General features: G+C 36.8%; 1 protein-coding gene across 2 annotated transcripts in view; it reads right to left on the bottom strand.

Annotated features, from left to right (window-relative positions):
* The window catches only part of CENPF (centromere protein F), a 43,784-nt gene extending 20,635 nt beyond the window's left edge, over nucleotides 1-23,149 (bottom strand). The window contains exons 1-11 of one of the 2 annotated variants that reach the window (XM_021287960.2): nucleotides 22,941-23,149; nucleotides 21,904-22,108; nucleotides 20,269-20,465; nucleotides 17,933-18,048; nucleotides 16,009-16,100; nucleotides 12,933-13,200; nucleotides 11,208-11,410; nucleotides 8,358-8,483; nucleotides 5,801-5,929; nucleotides 4,058-4,180; nucleotides 211-346 (exon numbers count right to left, since the gene is read on the bottom strand). In XM_021287960.2, coding sequence (XP_021143635.2) covers nucleotides 211-346; nucleotides 4,058-4,180; nucleotides 5,801-5,929; nucleotides 8,358-8,483; nucleotides 11,208-11,410; nucleotides 12,933-13,200; nucleotides 16,009-16,100; nucleotides 17,933-18,048; nucleotides 20,269-20,465; nucleotides 21,904-22,065 — 1,552 coding nt within the window. In that variant the 5' untranslated portion in view covers nucleotides 22,066-22,108; nucleotides 22,941-23,149. Of the gene's footprint in view, nucleotides 1-210; nucleotides 347-4,057; nucleotides 4,181-5,800; nucleotides 5,930-8,357; nucleotides 8,484-11,207; nucleotides 11,411-12,932; nucleotides 13,201-16,008; nucleotides 16,101-17,932; nucleotides 18,049-20,268; nucleotides 20,466-21,903; nucleotides 22,109-22,690 lie in introns of both variants that reach the window. The other variant, XM_065058442.1, reaches the window with a different exon arrangement.

Genomic DNA, 23,149 nt, shown 5'->3' with positions numbered 1-23,149 from the left:
TTTCAAAATTGTGTATCTTCAGGAACTATATATGTTCATAGACAAAAAAGCATTTTCATTTAGGACAAACTAAATACTGGTTAAAAGCACTAATCATATCCCATAGTGGAAACTTTTTACCTAATCCATTATGAAACTTCCAGGACTGCAAGAAAACATGCATCATTAAACATGCAACAGAACTTGTGCAAATTTAAATACGTAACTCACTTTTCATCTCTACTGCAAAATCCTGGCTCTGCTTTAGAGACTGCTTGATAGTACTTAGTTCTTCTTCAAGTTGGTGAATCTCTTGCAATTTTTTCTCCAGTTGGCAGTCAAGAAGGTTTTTCTGCTGCTTCACTTCCTAAAACAAAACCAAATAAGGACATATTTCATGCGAATTGCCAAGCAGCTCAAAGAATTCGATTCATTTAAATCAAAAGCAAGATATTCCATTAGGTCCTATTAAGTCTTTGGGCAGCCATGTCTGGGTTCCTAAGCACTGCTTGGGAACATAAGCTGAAATGTTTTTAACTTCTTGACAGCATCTGAGAGATGCTGCCAGTTGACGTAGTTTAGCATGTCCCATGTTTGCACTGAGCAAACACCTCCACATGATCTGCCCAAACAGACTGAGACGGGACAGGACACGTCCTGCAAAATCTGAGCTGATGAAGTTCAGCTACTTTCCCAAAGCAACAAAAGAAACCAATCCCTGCAAACGCATCAAGATTAACAAGTAATGTATAGGTCAGATTTCACCTATCATTCACATAGAGACAAGTTCTGCTTCCACTGAACATCATCATCATGGCAACACTGGTCAAATTTTATTTAAAAGTGCTTACTCTTTCAGAGTGTTGTTTTGCCATTAAGAGTATTTTGGTCCAAATTAATTAAGTTTAAAAAAAACAAGCAAACAAACAAGCAAACCCCACACCACACACAAACAAAACTATGTAAATACATTTGATCTAGGAAGCCAAAAAAAAAGTTCTTTTAAGGAAACTAATCCTTTTTCTCCAAACTCCTGTGCTGCTGGACAACAGATGGCATGGCACTGGCACAGCCCAATTGGAAACAGTCCGTCAATTATTCATCCATTTACTACTAACAGATGGGCAGCAATTCACAAAAGCCAAGCTCAAGAAAAGGAAAGGTCTGGATGAAAAAAAACTAGAAGCTTGCTGGCACAGCAGGCTTGTTTTTGCAACAGCATAAATAAATCACCCCAGAACACGATTAAAATTGTCACTGTCGCTAGCAGTTACCTTCCCTTCTACTCATAGCCTTCCCCACACACAGTTAAAAAAAATCCAGTCACATAAATTTTAAGGAAGAAAGTTTACTAATAATCTTAATAATTTTTTTAATAAGTACAAGTGTCCAAACTTCTTGCATTCAAAGCACCATATGCAGTTGCAATACAAGTACACAAACCAAACAAACCTGTTCATTAGAAAATCTAGGTAGATCTAAAGAAAGAAAAACAAAGAAGTACAAGGAATTGAAATGAGTGAAAGGTCTAATTATTTTGATTTGGTGCAAACATTCACAATAATCAGTTCTCAGCAAAACCATGATCCCATATTTTAATGGCATAAGTATCTGATAGTAACTAGCCATTTACACTTACCAAAGCTAGAAGCAAAATAATCAGTTTGGTTTCAATCCAGTTATCAATTCTACTTGCATATTGTTTTACTCAAGTAGGCCATTCTGCAGCTGTCCCTTTAAAAATCAAAAACCAAACCAAAGCAAACTCCAGAACTTAGATACAGGCAGCACTGTTATCCTGGAGAAACTTTTGACGGAGCAGGCTTACAAGCAATTTAGGGACAGACTGACCAGTTTTTCTGAGATTAGTTATGGGCTTTACTTGTAACATCAAAAAGTAAACCATATGCTAAGATGCCAAAACTGCTAAACTATCGAGATATCACCATTGCAAAGCTCAGTTGTCCTTATAGTAAGTATAACCAGCATGTCTCACAAGTGTAGCTGTTTTGCAACTTCTTTGGAATACCAGTCTTATTATACTGTGAGGACTAAAACCAGCAGTGGATTAACCAACTGAAAACAACTGTATTCTCCACTGGGTAGCTACACCATCAGCATAAGACTGAAACAACCTCCCTTTGATAAAGGAAAGGCCAATCTCAGCCTTGTTTTCTTTTGCTATAAGCAAAATATACTGTCAACAAAGAATCCAGGACTTTGAAACAATCCCATGTAACTTTTTTGCATTATACTTATTTATGAGAGTGAGGAAGACAAGCGATGTCCTAAGTTCTGCTGACATATATCGCGCTTTCTCATGTGTGAGTCTTAAGCTAGAGAGAACTGTAATGTTACTGATCTCTTCAACTATGAAAATCCCCCCCAGATTAAGCTTCCTTATAAATTTATTGGTTGTGTTCCAATACAGCATCACTGTCACCAGCTGTTCACTTGTCTGACCAAGACAAACAAATACGAAGACAAAAAACCTGACTCTAATTACAGCCTAACGAAGCATTCCCAAGAATTTGCATCAAAAAGGTATTTCCACAAGTTAGATGCTTTCTTACAATGGGATCTCAAAAAAAATGCATCAAATCTAACCTCACTCTACAATTTCAAAGCCAGAAAGTACACAGGCCCACAATATCTGATATAAACTTTTTTTTTAATAAAAATATGGAAGATTATATTAAGAATGTGCAGAAGCTTGATGGAGGCTTTCCTCTGCTGGCATACATTGATTGGAAGAACGAAAATTATCTTGATTAGCCTTACCACTGGAAGGCATTGGCTATGTTTATTTACCAAATAGGTTTCAAGGGCCACTCTCTAGGATTGAGGCCAAGTGGCAGGGAACAGCACATATCTGTACCACAAAAGTTCTGTCTTCCAAAACAGGTGGCTCTAACCAAATCGCTTGGCTAGGCATGGGCCCAGGCTCATGTAAACTCCCAACCTGGGCCTGGGAATTGCATGAAAAAGTGCTAGTCAGCTGGGACAAGGTCAGGCAAAGTGCTGTTCTAACAATTAACTGTATAAATAGTCACATCCCAATACCTGGGAATGTTCCCAGACAGTTGAATCTACCAGGATGAATGTACTCGAAGTTTCACAATATACTAAAACTGTACCAACGTTTGTGATGATCTGAACAAAACCCACTATTTTACTTCACATTTGCTCATAGAATTTTGACAGGTAAATTTCTGGCAGAAATTATGCCAGATTATTTTATAGCTGCTCATGACGACAAGCAACAAGCAAAATAATAGTGTTTAAATAAAACAGACACGGATTACATATGTATTGAGCTGTCTTTTTTTTCTACTCCTGATTCTCCAAAGTATAAAAATTGCATGGAGAGGTCTCTAGTGGCACAACCGTAACAATTTCTAGTGTAGCTGCTCTAACTGCCACCATAGCAAAACAATATGACTGGGAAGACAGAGACGACATTGAAGTGAAAGATTACTGCATGTGTAAATACAAGGTAGTATAGCAGCATCAAAACTCTTCACTGAATTTATCTTCATTTTGGGGCAAGTTTTTACGGCAGTGTATATATGCTGGACGGTGATTTTCCTAGGAAAAATGTTAGGTTGTCTGGTTTTTTTTTGTTTTTGTTTTTGTTTTTTTTTAAAAAAAAGAGGATATAGTAAGTCTTTGCATACAACCTCTGAGTTTGGCAGAGTCAATGATTCTAGAATTTACTTTTAAAATCAGTCAAGCATCGAAATATTTTTATTTCAAGGCCAAAAGCAAGAATCTCTTGAAACAAAAACCTATTTTTGATAAAAGGTAAGTCCAACATGAACTAGAATCATATGAACAGCATTACAGCAATGAACCCCAACCACACAGCCAGTTCAACAAAATGCATTAATCTACATGATGTTAGTGAAGACCTTCTTTTGTGTTACAACTAAGATACTTTATTAAGACAATCCATAAAAGTGTTTAAAGACTGGTTATGGGAAAGTAGGCTATGTGAGTAAATGCTCAACAGTACTGTTGTTTACAGATTACTAATTCATGCTATTAATTCTACCAGCTACTCTTCTGCATTCATTACCTCAAAGCTTCTTGTCAAATCAGCTTCCTTAGCCCGTGCTGCCGATAAAGCCTGCTCTGCCCTGCACAGCTGCTGGGTGAGATTACTGGTGTCATGTTCCAAGCGTTGTTTCACTGCCATTACCTGCAAGAACATTGAAAATCGACACTATATTCATAGGCATATATAATTTTCTTTTTAAACTCCCGTTCTTGAACTCTATCATTCTATTAGAAAATAAAACTACATTCTTTTATACCATCATGAACCTAAGGGTGCTTTACTGTGGTTTAGAAAATAGCTGCTTATTGCCTTTCCACTTCTTTGCTTCTGACCAGAAAGATTGTATGCCTCCATAATACATATATTTCTAGGCTGTCTGAAATTAGATTAATACATCCAACTTGCAGCTACATCACCACAATGATATCTGTAGGGTACAAATGAGACTGGGAATGTAACAGCCTTTTTGCTAAAGCCATGAGAATCAGAAAGTTAGGATCATAACTGCACTTATTGCTTCATTTACACAGATTTCATAAAAACTGAACAGGTCTTAGCTCTTTTGAAACAGTCGTATAATGCTCCAGATCAAAAAAGGAAGAAATACCATTATCAAGTCAAAAAAGAAAAAAAAAAAAGTATATTCTGAGGTCATTAGGTAACAAATTAGCTTTATTAGAATAAGAACTAAAAAACACCTAATTTTCTGTCAATGAAATCAGTTTCTTCAGTGAGCATATACAAAAGAATGTGCATATAAAGAAACCTCCACTGAGAACATTTGACTGAATGTATTCCCATAGCTATATTTCTAAAACAAAGCAAGCCTGCAAGAAAGCTGTTGTCAGTTTTAGGAATGCTGTTCCAGTTCAGCCAGGTTGCTAATGGAGCTTTTCAATCTAACTTTCAAGAACACATGTTTCTTTTTAGAAATTCAGTTAGCTCTGCTGCTTTATGGCTGCTATCAAGTTTTTTGAGCTTTTAAACATTCCTCTTTCCTGGTCACCCTCTCTTCAGGCTGGTGCTGCCTTCTAAATTCCTTAAAATTGTGATTTTGTGACAACTAGTAAGATCAAATAGCTAGTTGCTACCAAAGCTGTGGAAGACCCTCCTGCTGATGTTCCTCTTTACACAAGGCTTGACACTCATCTGATTTTGTGGAGAACCAGTTCAGGGTGTTAAACTGATAGCAAACACTTGTGCCTGTGTTGTTGTGCTGGTGTACACATAGGCCAGTTTATATATAATTTCTTATTTGCTCTTTTAGCTCCTGTTTCAGCTCTCTGTAAAGTCAAATGAGGGGTAGCACTGCTAAAAAAGAAGTACCAGGAGTACAAGGCCAGGGTGTATGAAATGGGGCTGCTGTTCCAAAGGTCAACTACCTGTTGATCAGTTTAGCTCTAGCATCAAACTACACCTCAGCATGTTTTCTATCTGTGATGTTTCCTGTGATCAGCCTTAGTTGCTTCTCTCTCAAATAGATTTATTTTAGCTGCACTGTTCTGCATTCACATCTCCTTCCCTGTGGGAGGTGGACTAGCCCCAAACTTTAACAATCCTTTAATTCACATTTAAATACACAGTATCTCAGTGAGAAATGGTAAATACAAAACAGCTAATACAAACTGTACAAAACATTAATACAAGACTCCACATCTTTTTTTTTCTTTTTTTTTTCTTCGTGTATAACTAAACTAAGGCAGTACTGCTGAAACAACTAAATACCAGCTCTAGTAGAATATCTTAAATAAAAAAGCTTACTTTGTCAAATTCTGCCTGTAGAGCATTGAAGTCATTTTTGGCTTGCTGTAGCTCCTGATTCAGTTTGTTTCTTATCTGTTTGCACTGCTGATCCAGTGTTTGCAAGGCACGTTGCTGACAAGAGAGTTCCTAGAAAACAGTGGTACAGCAGCAATTAAATAAACACAGAACTGCCACAAGTCTCTATTTGGGTTACTGAAGTGATAATGAATGATTTTCGTTAGTAGATACTGCCTGCTCAGAGACAGTTGTCTTACACGGTGAATAACAGTTTAAAAACAACTCTGATGCATGCTGCAAACATCACATGGGCAAGAAGGGCCCTAACCCAACCCATGTCATCTGCTTAAAAACTCTATTACAGCAACATTCCTGTCACAGAAAGGGAATAAAAAAAAAAAAAATCAAAAATTAGTGAAAGTAGTGGTGTTAAAATTCTTCATCTTAAAGATATTTCATATAAGAATTACATTACACTACAAGTGGACAAATTATTCTCCGCTATAATTTACTCACGATACTATAGAGCTGACTTTTTTCCTAGGAAAATTTAAAAATAATCTTAAAAGAATACCTAGCATGGGACTGAGCAACAAGATAATCTTAGAAGGGCAATCATGAGAATTGCACAAAACATAGTGTTCCCCAAGCAGACTTCCTGAAGTCTGTAGAGGGACAATATAGTTCTTGTGGATCTTACAACATGCCAAGTAGGCATCCATTAGGATAAACAGCTGTACTTGTAATTTCTCATGAGCCCTGTTCCTCTGCCTTTGGACTTTACAGTTGTGATTCTGCAGGTTTCAGAGGCTCATTAGGATGCAAAACAACAAGAGACATGAGGGCAATAATAAGCAATGAAGGAAAAAACAGGATATTTATCAGCAATAATTGCTACGCAAGAGTTGCATTATGCTCTACTAACATATTCTAAGATCCTTCTGATGGGGAAAAGGCAGCAAAGCTCTTGTGCTTCTCTTATTAGAGTAGATGTATAGTTACTTCATACAGGCAAAATGCTCCACTAAAAGACACAGTAACATACCACCACCAGTCAAACAAAACAAACAATTCAAAAAAAAAAAAAAAAAAGAAAGAAAATAATAATAATTAAAATAAATATATAAATAAATTAATAACACCAAAGGAAAGGTTCAGAATTAAGGAACTAGAGCTGACACTTTCTGCAATGTGGCTGTGGCTCCCAGGTGCATGAACTCCCTACACACAAGTCAGTGTATTTTCACCAGTCGTATCTGTGGAATGATGCCAGCACCCGTCACATTCTGCTGGAGAGCAAAAAAAATACAAGAGGCCAAAACACTTCCTATACCAGTGAGGCATCCAGTAAACAAACAGCTCTTTTTTAACAGGAAAAGTATAGATAAGTGTAGAATTGTCATAAACAGAAAATCCTGAAAGATCCTTGTTACATACATGTGTGTATACATATAATTTAGCATTTTTTTTACATAGAACCCAATATAGGTAAGTCTGCAACTTCATTCCCACACCAGAAGGTGACACAAGTGCTATACAATTGTGAAGGGGAAGATGTGACACCAGCTGGGTGTCACAGTAGCTGACACCAGTAACTGACACTCAGCTGACACTGAGTAAAGTACACATTAGCTCCAAAGAGCCCTTCTGCAAACCTCTGGTCAGAAGCGTTACCTGAGCTCATGCAAGGAGGTCCTTTGGAAACAAGTACACACCTTGTTAATTTAACAACTAATTCAATGCCTTTAAGTTCCAAAGAATTCCATTATTTCTGAAGCTGATGGACTGAAAAGACTCTGCCTTCTAAGCCCTACGTGTTATAGTATGAGAGAAACCAAAGCAAACCTTTCCTTGTTTAAATAAATGCCCAAAACAAATCAAGTGAAACAGGAAGGAAGAAATTTTTCACTATGAGGGTGGTGAGGTACTGGAACATGCTGCCTAGAGAAGCTGTGGATGCCCAATTCCTGGAAGCGTTCAAGGCTAGGCCGGATGGGGCTTTGAGCAACCTGGTCTGATGGAAGGTGTCCCTGCCCATGGCAGGGGGGTTGGAACTAAATGATCTTTAAGGTCCACTCCAACCCAAACCATTCTATCATTCTAGGATTTTTCTAGTTTTAGATGCCAATAAAGTAGTTACCTATTTCTAAGCTAAAAATGAAGCATAAACCAAAATTAGAATAATAGAGAAATTATTATTCTTGTGTACAAGAAAATACATAATAGTTCAGATTCCATAGAAACAAGGGAGTCAGTTATTAAGTCTGAACTCACATACACTTAATTCTGTGAACAATGAAGCCTATTTTCTCATGTATTTATATCTCAACTGGATCTTCCACACATATTCTCTGTCATCTAGTGAATACTAACATAACTCCACATGTCTCCAACACTCTTCCCTCTATTGGGATGTTTGTTTTCAGTTTGCCAGTTATCTTTGCAACTTTTACCTCTCTATTAGATGTGATCGCAATTAACTCAAAAGCAGATGCACAAAATCAGCCATGTGATTTCATTTCCTCAGGAAGTCAAAATTAAAAAGTTCTTGCCTTACCTGTTGGTACTCCTTTTCCTTCGCCTTTATTTTCTGTTCTAAAGACTGACGAGCACTCTCAGCGTTTTGTCTTTGGCAATTCAGTTCTTCTGACAATCTTTTCACCTTTTGCTCCATCATTTGGACCTAACATAATTTAGTTATCAGCCACAAGTGTTAAAAATGCAAGTAACCTTTTATTGACATTTATATGCTTTCATATGAAAAGAACGATTTCACCTACTACAATTGTTCTAGCATTCACATAACCTACAGCATAACTTTAGCTGGTACCATATAAATTCTTAGTTACCCAAAGTTCTAAACTCATACTTGCTTACATTAGTGACAATATGTGTATATATAAAAAGAATATATATACTTTATATATACTCCTGTATACACACGCAAAATTGAAAAATCTTCAGAAAATCAGTATCTTTGACAATTTACAGAAATGTACTGTAATTGACACAAAAAATATATCTTTTCAGTACCTCAGGTTCCTACGAACTAATGAATGACCACTAACTGCTAAAGAACTACATGTTTAGGATGAAAATACGTGGATATTCCACTGAATTTCAGAGTGATTCAGCATATTGATTTGTATAGGAAAAAACAAGAGGCAATTACCTTAGTCTACTTCAGCAAGAACTGAAGAGTGGTTTTCACTTTTTAAACTTTAATTTAAAAAGATCAGTAGATCATGTTCTACGTTAACCTCTACATTAAAAGTATGTCACCTTTTTATCTAATTCAGTTTGTCAGGTTAATACTATTTTACCTAAGAGAATGAAGCAGTGTCCAGTTAACTCCCTGAACAGAAAAGCACATTTTTATTCCAAAAACAATCTGGTAATGCAAAATACGTACCTTTTTTCTTTCCCAAGGGATAAGAAAAATGGCAAAGGATGAATAGGACTGTTTTCCAGCAACAAGGACTGTTTAATGAGTTAGTGAAACAACAGTTGATTTATGTCATAAGAAAATAAGAGGCAGGTAGTAGTATTGGGATGTCCAGTTATTAGGCTCAAACTACAGGGATTGTGAGCTCCTGTAAGATCACCCAGAAACCTGCCTGCAGAAGGGCTGCAGATCTCAAAAAATGTTAAAATACTTGATAACACAGAGGAGGTGCCGTGGTCCAGGTCTGTGAATAGTACCAGTGACAAAGAAGTGTACAAAGGGTGTGACAAAATTAAATTGAGTCTATGAGGCAGGAAACTAAAATCCAGAATCTCAGTGCAGTTCCACATCCAGAGCCCGGGGCAGAGACAGGCAGAGATCCAATTTCAGTGTGAGAAAGAAGAAACAGAACAGAAAGGAGCAACCTTCAGTTGGCAGGACCAAAGGAACCTTCTTGGACAAGATGCTGTGCTGCACCTTAAGGATGGGCTGCACCTTGGTTCAAATGGGGACACTCAGTTCTACCACTCCGTGTCCTTCCTCAGGCATGTTCCTGGAAATACAACCTTCACTGCTTCCTTGCACTGGATTTAATGCCCCTTTGATTCCTTCGTAAAACAACTCAGGTCTCTTAAACTTGTAGAAAGTTAACAGGGCGAAATTAAATATGTGACATCTCAGTCATCTAGGAAGTTGAATCAGGGCATTTGGGGAATCCAATAAATGAAGAGAAAGACTTTTTCAGAGGAACTGAGCTGTGAGGATGGGTCACCTGTCTTCCCACAGACTCACTGTAATGATGGTGCCTTCAGGTAGTCAACAGACTGTGTCAAGAATATGATTTTACCTCACTCCCAGCCAAGACTTCCCCTAAGCCTGTTCCTCAGAGCTAGCAATAACCGAAAGTTGCTGTCTCTCTCGAAAGGCAGACTGATTGACCCTCAACATGCAAAGGTTTAGTTTAAAAGGACAGATACAGGAGTTGTGGGAAACAGCAGTTTTCCAATATACTTAGGCAGCATGTAGAAACTTGCTGACAAAGATAGATAATTATTATACCCTGAAGAGATATACAAAAAAATGTCTTTTTTCCTATCTTGCGAATGAGTCGAAGTAATAGAAAAAAAAGTTAAAAAGACAGATGGAAATATGAAGATTCAAGGAATTATGACATCTGTACACTACTTTCAAATTTGTCAAATGCTGTGAAAAAGGACTTTAGGAAGGTAATGTGACTTGATTAACCAAGAAAAAGAGACAACTGTTCTTAATTGTTATCTTTTGCAGCTTGAATTAAATTATTTTAAACACTGGCATTCTCTTCTTTGCGTGATTATGAGAAAAAATCTGAACCATTTTGCATTTTTATGCGTATGTATTTAAATACACTCTGTAAATTCTTGACTAAGCAAATTGTGCTGTCCCTGTTGGTTTTTTTGTTATGAATCCAAAGTCCTTAGGATTAGGTTGTGAAATCCCATTTAGAAACTACATAGATACATTCTCAGTCTTGCATGGCATTTTTACCTAGATTTTATTTTACTTAAGTAATTTACAATCCAAAGTCTATACACGCAAAATATCCTGTAGTATAAGCAACAGATACTGCATGAGAGAGTCCATTTAAGGTCAGAACTTGCCACCAGATGGCATTGTTGCTCTATGCAACATGATCAGAAACTGTTTTTCAGAATTTCTGTCAATCTCGCCTGCCCATTAAAAAGATTTCTTCAGGTGGTAGAAGAACCTTCCAGAAAAGGGTGACTGCTCATGAGTATTTCCATTTTTACAGGTAATATGTATCAAAATAACATATACTTTGCAAAACTTGATCCTCAGCTAAACACTCGAGAAACTTACCCAAGAATCTCGTTTCTTACTAAAATGGCTGAAAACTGACACACATTAATACTGGGAATGAATTGTAAGGACAGCCGGAAGATGTGTGATGCAACATTTTACCTGTGTGGTAGCTTGATCAAGTTGTGTTCTCATTTGAGTCAGTTTATCTCTGGTTTTGTTCAGAACTTTATCCTTCTCTGTTAATTCCAACTTCATTCTGTCCAGCTGCACTTCAGCCTCTTGATGTTTATTTATATAGGATTTTGTCACTTTTTCTTGAGCTTCCAATTGTTGTTCTAGGTCTTTCACAGTGGAATTTAACTCTGAATTTTAAAAACAGTAAAGGTTAAGGATACTTTCTGCTTGGAAAGGTGCGTCTTCCAGGTACTCAAATTTCCAAGTGTCTACATATTCTGAAATATTTAGTATGTTTGATAAAAACCCCAGTTCCTGATGCAGGCAAACACCCTGTAGAATGTTCAGCAAGCTAAAAACAAAACTTTCACCTCTCTTATACTACTACATCAATGAACAAAACTGTTAAAAACTATTCAGACCAAAAGATAGCTGACTCTTTCCACTTCATAATATATGAGAACACAGCAAAGTGTGAGATCAGGCACAAATGCTGCAAAGGCAAGGACAATTTGTTCCTCTACTGTTTTGGACTTTGTTTGCTTGGGTTTTTTCTTGTTTTTAAACACAGAGACGATTTCACATGACTTATCTATTTTGTATTATTATTTTTAAAAGGAAACATAACTACTACAAACATTTGTTTGGGGCAGCTGTGAGCCTCTGCTTCAAAGAGGCTTTTCAGCTATTGGGTATCTGTAGATAGAGTATTTTATATTTTAATCTTTTTCCTGTCCCACAGCAGCATACCTATAAAGCGAAACCAAGTGATCTTGTCACAAGATATATCAGTAAGAGTTTACCTTCCAAAATCACAACAGTAGAAAACATTGATCGGCTACAGGGAGTGTTAGTCAGAATTACTATTATCTGGTAATTATTTTTATTAAAAAAAAAAAGTTTTCCTGATGCTGAATTTATATGGCTTCTGAGTTGAAAATGTTGCCTAGATAGAAGAGTTTGAAAAAACAGTTTGGAGAGTACAGGAACTTGTAAAAGAGTCCTAAATGAAACTGTGGAAAAGCTCGTCCAAATAGTGGGCTTAAGTAAACGTTCACCAAAACCACAACAAACCATTTGCTCTCTTCTGACTATCAGATATCACAAATGATTATTTCTTCACATCAATATGCACAATACAAGATCATACTTTGCTTTTTCGTTGTACTTTTGGCATCACACTTCATTCTGCGCTTCCAGTAACATCCAGTACGGACTAACTCAGTTATGTATTAAGCATGTTCAATCAATGAATTTTTAACACAGGTATTGCTTGGTCATAAATCTCAAGAGTCATACAAAATTAAGGAAGCAATATAATTGAATTTAACAGTGAGATGTAATAAATCCTGAAGAGTTTTTTTAACTCTGTTTTAAGAGAATTGTTCTATGAACAATGGAATTATTGGAGAAGGCCATTTCCATATGATGTCCCCTACCCACCCCAAAAAATATACACTCCTCCCTTCTAACTCTCATGCCCCCTATGTAAAAGATACCACAGGTTGTGGATAATCTCCATGTACTGGCTGATCACAGGAAATACACACACCGGCAGCCAACTGGGCTTGCTGCCAAAGGCAGCAACAGGTATCTTTCTCTTTTCCTCACTAAAGCACTAATTTCAATACCTCTCTTCTATCCACACACCAGCTTTCATGAAACCATATAGGAGACTGCCTCTGGGTTTAAAAGAAATGTAGCCAATACCTTGGTTCTGTGCTCTTAGCTGGATCAGGAGTGAAGAGTTACAATTCTCAGCAAAGCTGTTGTTGAGCTCGTTCTTCTCTGATATTATACTAGAATTTGTTTCTTTTTCCCATGGAAAAAAGGACATTGTAGAACTTCCTCTTGCAGGTGTTTCTTGATTTCTAGATGGTGTCTTTTCTTGTTGCCATGAAAAGACAGATGAGGAAGCCTGATGCCGAGCAATCTCCCTGTGACTCAAAGAGCTTTGAAGTTGAGGCTGATTTATTTTCTGTGTCCAAGAAAAAAAAAAGAATCTATCTTTACACAACTCCATAGCCAACATATAACAAAATAATTAATTTGTTGATATGTAGATAATGGGTTGTGGTCACATCACATCATCCACCAGTGCAAACTACTGATTCATAAAAATATTTTTTATACTAGGTAAATTAAATAATTTTAGCCCAGTATCCAAGAACAGCTGATATTTACAAACATAGACCAGGATCTTCAAAAATGTTGTTTGATCCGTGTATAAGTAACATACTCAGATTTTCATCTTTTTCAAGATAATTCCCATCAGTTACCTCCTACGTTTCTCAAAATGAAAGTCTACATTTCCACATGCAAGTGCTGACACAAGTAAGCTGCAAGAAATATACAAGACTAGATTAAAATATCTGACCCCTATTTAGTTCTTTTGGACAAACACAGGTAAATTCATAACAGAGTTATTTATTTAAACTTATTCACAAAGAATACCCCAAAATTGCAGTAATAAAATACGCCAGGTAACAGCTTTCAATCTCTTCCTGCAGAAAAATTAAATAGAGCCAAAACAGTATGTGGGGGTTTTTTCTCCTTAAATGGAAAAAACAAACAAAAAAAAAACAAAACAAACAAACAAAAAAAACACAAAAAAAAAAAAAAAAAAAACAAAACACAAAAAAACACACTCAAACACTAAAGCTCCTGTTGTATTTTTTAACTGGATTTTCAAATACCTCTCATTTTTTTTTTTAAACTAAAGGCCTAAACCAGGTAATACCCAGTCTGACTTCACAGTCCAACCAGAAAATATGTTGTTACATAGGAATAGCTGTGCTAAGACCAGAAATCTATGTAGTTGAGAATATTGTCACCAATCCTATAAAGTAACTTGTTTATAGATAAAAAATATAAAAACCTAACCATGCATATATTAATTATTCTCCTTACATGCCATTTAAATTTATAGAGTTTTGAGTCAAAAGTTGAATCCAGGAAATTAAAAGGAATTAGTAATAATTTTTGCTGAAATACTTTCTCTTTCAGCTCTGTTCGTGTTTTGGATTTTTTACAATACTCCATGAAAAAGAATTCTGCCATTTAACACAGCACAGTGTACTAAAATACTTTTTGTTCTGAGCCTGCAGAGCTGCTATTGTAATGAACAATAGGGAAAAATAGGGAAATGACCATTCCCTGTTTCCTCTCTTGATCCTCGCTCATCTTTGTACCATCCACTTGTACCATAGCTGTTTGGAGATGAGAAAAACAGAGTTTGCAATGAATATTTAAGATGTGAGAGCCATTCGGTTATATACAGGCAAAGAATATTTTCTCATTAGTTCTTAATTCTTTTCCTAAAAATATATTTTTCATCTTTGCTGAACACAATACTGAAGTTTTCTGAGAACTAGCCACAATAATTGCTGAATCTCTTCCTGGAATCATTTCATTAAATTTGGAGCCTGAATGTACTGGGTATGCATATGTTTTCCAGATGCATTACTTCACTTTTTATATTTTTTTTTTCAGTGAATTTAACTGACTATCTTAATTATTGCAATTATTTAGTATTACAAAATACTGTGTGGTCTCCAACCATATTATTTAACTCATTTTCAGATCACTAATGAATACACTAAATAGCACAGTCCTCTCTACCAATCCTTTTCAGGCACCACTGTTATCATTCCTTAGGCATAAAAACTGACCATTTATTCCTAGCCCTCAATCTTTACCTTCACATTCACAAGAACTCCCCTTTATCTAAATTGTTTCATTTTTTTCAGAGTTTTGTGGATATCCAACAACATCACACTGAGTCACACTTAACTCCCAAATTCTTTGACTTATCCTTAAAAAAATAAAGACTCTGAAAGTATGTGAGGCACAATTTCCCTTTACACATAAACACTTGATCTTTTTTCCACACACTATACTTACGTATGCATCAATAAACATATTGCTTTCAGCTTCTAACAATTTGCCCAGGACAAAAAGTTGGCCCAACTAAACGACATGTCTAAGAATCAGCACTGTAAGCTTTTTTTTTTAAAAAATGACATCATCCTTGTCATCTTCCAGTATCAAGAGAAGAATCAAATCAGTTGCACATCACAAGGACTCAGCAGTCCCACACTGCAGAGCCCTATCAATTCATAGGTAAATGTTATCTGTATCTGGTGAATTTTTTTTTACTATTCATTTAATCAATCTATTTTAAGACTAACTCTGACTTTTGAGGTTGTGCCACAGATTCAACCCCAATAAAGAAAGGCTCTGATATAGAAAACTTTTTAAGCCTTTAGATAGTAAATACTAAATCAAAAATTATTTCAGCTTTTCTGCAGTGGCCCCTTTTTCCTTGAGGACTTTCACATCTTAGTGATCTATTAGTCTTGGAGATTCCCTAATACAGTTCCTACTGCTTTTGTGTTTGAAAAATTTACTAGTTTTTATTTGCTAGGCGGGCTATTTCTCATAATCTTCTCAAGGCTATTTTATTATTCTACCATATTTACTTTTGCAAAAGTCGCACTTTTTTTCTTGTCCTTGCTTGCATGAGACTTCCAGTTTTTGAAGGATGCGTTCTCATTTTATATGTCCTTCTTTCCTTTGCTATTCAATTATGGATTTGTCAAGATTACTTCTGAATAGTAGAACACAGGGATTAATTATCTTATTTTTTCTTTTTTTTTTTTTTTTTTTCAAATGATACTTTTAAGGGAGGCAAAATATATTTCACTAGTTTTCCACTCTATTTTCCAAGCTCCCTCAGCAGTTACTTTCTTTGATATCACACCTACCATTTTCAAGAGATACTTACCTTAACCTGTATGGTTCTCAGTTCTAATTCTAGCTTTTTTCTTTCTTGTACTTCTTTCTTGTATTTTTCTTCTAATTCTTCAAACTTGGCATCTACAAAGACATGATCAATAATTCTTCATAATTTACCTTAGCACACATGTAATCTTTTCTAGCCTATTCCTATCATGGGAATGATAAAAATGAACAGCTATCAGAAGTATCAGATCATGAGGAAGAAATAACTGTATATACAATATGTTCAGTAATTTAGGACCTCAAAAGTACACTGGTGGGATACCTGGAACTTGACATTAAAATGAAATCACAGCTGCCAGAATCTTATTTTTTTAATCTCTCTCTCTGAAAATATGTGTATATAAAATATACATATATACACATTTAAAAAAATAAATATAGGTAACATAGATGTGTTGCATTATATATACACATACACATAGATTATACACTTAAAAAAAAAAAAAGTTTTCCTACCAGCAATCTAATAGCATTAATATTACGACAAAATGACAAAAAAAAATATGCTTTGTAGCATTCCAAGGAGCAGTTGAGGGAGGCAATGGTCCCATTCCACACTGCACTGGTGCAACCCCACCTCTAGTACTGTGTGCAGTTTTGGGTGCCTCAGCACAAAAAGGACATCAAAGTATTAGAGTGTGTCCAGAGAAGGGCGACCATGATGGTGAAAGGGCAAGTCTTATGAGGAGCAGCGGAGATCACTTGGCTTGTTCAGCTCAGAAAAGAGAGGGCTGAGGAGCGATGTCATGGCTGTCTACACCTTCCTCAAGAGGCAGAGCGGAGAGGGAAGTGCTGGTCTCCTCTCTCTGGTGACCAGCAACAGGACACAAAAAATGGAATGAAGCTGCATCAGTGGAAGTTCAAGTTGGACATTAGGAAAAGGTTTGTCACTGAGAGCGTGGTCAGTCACAGGAACAGAGTCTCCAGGGAAGTGGTCATGGCACCAAGCCTGACAGAGTTCAAGGAGCATCTGGACAAAGCTTTTAGTCATATGATTAAGTTCTTAGGTAGTCCTGCAAGGAGCAGGGAGTTGGATTCAATGACCCTTATGAGTCCCTTCCAACTTGAGATATTCTATGTTTATACAATCTTAAAGAATTTAAGACTGCAGCTTTCAAATGAAAAAACTCCCAGTATACCATTTTCGGTACAGTTATTTAAATTACTTCAATCTAATCCCCATTTCAGGAGTGCGATTCTGAGTGGAATGTTTGACATTGCTACTAGTGTACTCTTTTTCAGATATGTATATAAAGATATTAAAAGGAATAAGAGTTCAAGAACGTATCTCAGATTTCTCATCAGAGTAAGATTGAGACACTAAACTCATAGAACGTTTCTTCACAGCAAATAAAGTGGTAAAGAGCATGCGTAATATTGAACTCAAAGTTTTTCAGCATAGGCAGCACAAGGGCATCTAGCTGTAGAGCAGTTCTCCAGTTAAGGAAACTTCCTTTTGATTTCTCAGTTAATTCAAATAGTTTAAATCTATTTGATGTCACTAATTTGAAGATAAAAGTGATGTTCTGAAGTGAAAACAGTGCATAAATTGTGCAGATTATCATGCACAATAATACTCTAAATAAAAAATAATTTTCTAAAGAACACAACTGTTGACTGAATTTCAGTTAAAGTACCTATGGTACGTGAAGAAATAAATTTGCTCTTCACTGCATGAAGGGAAGAGCTGACGCTAACAACAGGCATTCAAAAAAATTGCTGTAGCCTGTTGATGGATATTCTTACTATTCCTGTCTATCAACATAGTGCTGAAGATATTTACAATAAGTGTTCAACCTGCACTAAAAATTTTTAAACTTGGAACCTATGGTGCTGTGAATGACAGTCTTATAATAAGCTATATAAAAGGGACTAGGTAAATCAGTACAAGTGTCATGTTCATTTACCATTATGACTTTGAACTGGTGTTAACGGCCCAGTAAAACTTTTCTGTGGGGTGCCACTGAATGATAAGTCTCCTACAATTGATGCTTGTTGACTTCGCTCAAGCTCACATTTGTATCTGTTTAGGAAAAAAAAAGCAGTAGCAGAAATTAATAATGAAAACTGAAAGATTATTATCTATTTTTAAGAGACTGAAATACACAAATAAGTTACATGATTCTAAGAACTTAGTGTAAAGATCAAGTCAGGATACATACCCTGAATATTTTTAGGTGCTATAACACAGAAATATGAAGAGCATATTTTATTTGCAGTTTCAGCATATTTCATTAATTACACAGCAGCCAAAGCTAAAAAACAAACAAACCAACCAACCCAAAGTAGATGAAAATCAGAACTGCTTAAGGTCTCTCTGTATGTAGCCATAGTCCAGCTAAACACACCCAAATCACTGTAAACACTGGTAACATAGGCTCTTACTCTTCAGTAAACATCTTTATGGTATGAAATACACTATTTTTATTCTGTGTTTTGATACTGTGCACTTTGAGAAAGCTACGCATACCTCATGAAAATGGAAGGAAATAATTTCCACCCAACAGTTTATTTTTCACATGTACCATTTATATGGCTACTCAAAACACCACAGCAGACTACCCATTCCAGTGATTTTTGTAAGCCTGAAGAGTTACGAGCTCATTCGTTGAAACCAGATAACTAGTTTGGAGTTTATACAGCAGCTTTCATCCTGCCCAGCAAATATAAGTTGATAAGACAATGGTTTCAGGCTGCAGCCCATCACATTAGTGATGACACAACTTGTGTTTACATTTCTGCTCCCTTTTACTACACAACACCAAGATCTCCTCTTCTAGTGGCTTGTCAGTTGCTGTTAGGTGCTAAATGATCACTTATCAGCATAAACCCAAACGGAACAAAATAAAAACACAAAACTGATTGTCAAGATCAAGCTACGTGTAGTAACCAACCAAGCCTTTGTAGCAGACAGCTATGGAAAGTAATACAATGGGAAGAAGATAATTCAGTAAATTGAACTTAATTTTGGTAATAGATCATAGAATATCCTTAGCCCACAGCCTCTCTGGCATAACATTTGACAGTAGATACAGAAAACATGAGTGTGGTTCGATCAGACCTGTTGAATCTCACTAGATTCCTCAACAGATCTCAGCAACTCCTGTGTAAGAAGTGGTAAGCTGGTGTTTCTACATGCCATAAATTGTGTTGTTGAAACTGAGAATCTTCTCACATGAAATGCTTCAACTATCTTCAGTTTTCCCAGAGGGGTGGGGGAGAAGGGAAAAAAAAAAAATAAAAAAAAAAAAATAATCAGAAAGACCAACACAGCTTCTTCTTGATTGGCATCTCTTAGGACACATATGAGGCATACCATCCAAAAGTTAAAGGAAATAGACATAATTCAGGCCATTAAAAAAAAAAATAAAATGCAAGAAACCTGGTATCACAGACTCACCCCTCTCTGTGGCAATAGTTCTGCATTACTAGTACTAGCAGAACAGTTTATTGCATAGGTAGGATACTCAGCCCTATTGACACACACAGTTTCTGAAATACTTTTATTCAACGATATGGGGGGTGCCTCCAGTATGAGAGCAAGTTTAACAGATGACAACATTCACTTCACTATGGGCAACTGTTCCTTTCGTATAATATCCTCTGCATTACAGAAGATTCTTTTATTGCATGAATTGCATTCCACCTCTAGAGCCAGTACATAGGTACTGTCTCAGTAATAACAATGTTTACAAGCTGAGGCATTATGAATTAGGAACTTCTTTACCATAGCAACTGGACTCAATGATTCAGACATGACACCATTGTTTTTGGCAGCTTCCTCTTCCATTGCAATAGATGTTCACGCCTCCTTCTTCCAGGGGTTATATTTTATTGGTAGACTTCATCTTACAGACCAAACTGTCCATGTACTTTTGTTGTAGCTCCAAGCTCTTTGCAGATTACTCTTACCAAGTGACTCAGTTATTATAAAGTTTTTTGTTTTGTTTTGTTTTAATAACAGAATGAATGGCTCCTTTTTCACATGACACTGCAGAATTACCCCAAATTAAACAGGAACTATAGGTGCTAAATCTGTGTGCCACTTGAAGCAGTTATGTAGAAGTCCATATACACACATGTGTATGTAAAAACAGGACAATGTTTTGATATTTTGGTCACAAAATCTGAATGAAGTACGAGACGAAGAGAAACTACAAGACCATGAAGGACACACTAAATGAACAAAAACATGAGAAAATAACCATTGTACACAGGTTAGAAACACACAGCAAGTCCTCACCTTTTCAGTTCTTGTTCTAGTCTTTCGATGTCTTTCTTGCTGGAATTCAGCTGCCCTGACTGAATGTTGACTTGAGATTCTTTTACTTGAAGATCATGTGATATTTTCTGCTTTGCCTTCTCAAGACTATCACACAATTCCATCAAGCTCTGGTTCTCTCTTTTTAGCGTTGCAGCTTCATTTTTTTCATTTTCAACCTAGTTGGAATATAAACCATTTCAAAAATTTCTCAAGTCCTCTCTATGCTTCTGTGCAATTATTATTTTAATAACAGTTTATATACTGTTATTTTCTTTCCTAGCATTTCAAGATCCTGCCAGCACTGAAAATGTCAGATATATGCATTGTTTAAATATTCTTGGGTGTGAACAAAACCACATTTCCTAAACTTGGTGACATTAACAATTTCTATTTATTGACTAGATACAAGCTCATAAAAAAAAATTCAAACCTTAAATATTAATAACCCACACTACAGCATGTTTCAAAAAGATGGACCCAATTTCAAAGTCGTATATGTCACGATGACAACACCTTACGGTTACACAAAGATTTACAAGTGGTTTAATAAGTTATCAAGCAGTACTCATTTGAAACTCTATGCCCTGCCCTTTCAAGTGGTAAGAGTTTGATTCATGAGTAGTCCATAATTGCAAAGATATAGTGATTTCAAACTAGATCCATTTTTTGCAACACCCCGTAGACTGCATTCTTCACTGATCACCTCACTTCGCTTTCGAGCCTATCATCTTCAACAACCAGAATACTTTGATTCACTAAACAGAGAATGCACAATGATTATCAAGAGTCATGGCTTTGAAATTGGAAAAGGAGACCAGTAGTAGGGATGTCCTTCTCCTCCCCTCCAGCTTCTGCGGGTCAGGCTACAACTTTGCACAATGTTATTCTTTCGACTGAAAAGTAGTATTAGCTGCGGCTTCTGAGAGTTTTAAAGCACACCTATTCAAGTCACCCCTTCTTTTCATTTGGGGAGCACAGCACTTCCTCTGAATGGTTGAAACAAGTACCTGGAAACACACAGGAAGAAACTCAAAGAAAACTACTAGGCTTAAGTTTTGCTAGAAAGTTGTAGCAGCCTAAAGAGAATAAATGGCAACCTTTGTAAATTGCCTCTGAGCTGTATTCAAACATGACAAAAATAAATTGACTTAAACATGTCACTTCTGCTGTGAAGCATGGAAGGTGAAAAGAAAAAGAAAACCAAATCCCAAAACACAGTCTCTACAAAGAAAAATTGTCAAACTGCAGAAATCAAGTGGAAGATGATGGATATCTGCAGGAAAGGCAAAGCAATAAAAGGCTGACAAGTGTGCAGCTCTGTTATACAAAACAGGCACAGTCGTTACTAACATTTTTAACAGTCATAAAGTAATTTCTTCTCCCAGTCATAAAGAGATGTGGGAAAGCCTTGAAATAAACAAATACCTAGAGATGGACAATCATACCAAACATGTATAGAAAGCAAGAATTGTATTAACAGTCAATGAGAACTAAACAGAGAGAAGAAACAAAACATTAATGCACCCGCTAACAAAAACCAGATAATATTTTTTTATAATTGTGTTTGGCATGAAGAATGGCGTTTTAGGGAAATGACTGCAGCAACTGCGTTACCTTCTGCTTCTGTTTTTGCAAAGCTGCCTCCAAAGACTCTAACTGGAATTGTCTCTGCTGACGCTCCTTTTTCAGCTTGTCTACCTGGCTTTCCAGCTCATGAATCTTCTGAAGGACTCTTGGGGAGAGGCCTTCTTTCCATTCCTCCACAGCCCAGCTCATATTGACAGGATTCTTGTTTAATACAAAATGGATAGTACTATGCCTGAAACACAAAGACAACTACAATTAGACCTTGAAAGAGGTTAAATAAGCCTCCATTTTAATAAAATTGTAAATAAATTACATTTTTAAGCTTAGTAGTTGTTAAAATACAGTATTTCACAAACATGCAGGTTTCCTGATCTGAACACCAAGCAGCATCTTTTAATATTAGGCCCTATTTTGACACATTTTTGCTCAATTAAGATTTTTAAAATCTCATGTTAATCCATCTCCTAACAATAACAGGGTTTGTATTCTTATAATAACATTTGACTGGTGTATTTCAGAAAGTTTCTCTCCACACCTTATTTTGAAATTCACACTGCAGAAAGCCATTAGCACTTATGGCTGCATTGTATGTCCCTCTGTGGTGTTTAACCCGAAAGCCTTGCGACAATCCGTGGCTTTGTTTTAGGCAACAGCTTTGCTCTTTTCTTTACAGCAGATTTTCAAACCAACAGTGCTGATCTTGGGACACTGAGAATGTTCTTTACTGGCAGAAACAGCTGTACAGCATTTAGCCCTTAGACACAAGTTTGACAAATTCATACAATTTTATTTTTTGCTCTTGTAATTACTTCACCTTCAGAGGATGTGGCATTGGCTTGCTTTCTCGAAACACCAGCACAGCTCAGAGATCATTTGCGAGAGAAGAATTACCTCAAAATAATTAAAGTCAGGTATCAAGGACAGACGAACAGAGCCCACCCAGGACTGGAGGCTCGGGTTGTCACGAACCTCACCGGTGGCACCGCCGTCCCCTCAGGGGACACCGCGCCACGACCGGCCGCGCCAGAGGTGGGCAACCCCGAACCCCCGCTCTGCCCACTCACTGTCAAGTGCCGACCAGAGTCCAGCTGCAGGCACTGAAACCCCGGCAGTCAGGGTCCGGGTCCGGGTCCCTCAGCTCCGCCGGCTAGACAGGACGCGCTCCCCGCCGCTACTCAAAGCTGCCGCTGCCCCCGCGGCCGTTTACCACACGCCCAAACCCTGGCTCCCCCGACCGCGCTGATTGGTCCGGCAGGGACGCGGCTCACCACGC

This window comes from Columba livia, chromosome 3 (assembly GCF_036013475.1).
Source record: "Columba livia isolate bColLiv1 breed racing homer chromosome 3, bColLiv1.pat.W.v2, whole genome shotgun sequence".
In the NCBI taxonomy this organism is placed as follows: domain Eukaryota; kingdom Metazoa; phylum Chordata; class Aves; order Columbiformes; family Columbidae; genus Columba; species Columba livia.
The sequence above is the reverse complement of the archived record's forward strand: the minus strand, read 5'-3'. Positions and strand labels throughout refer to the sequence as shown.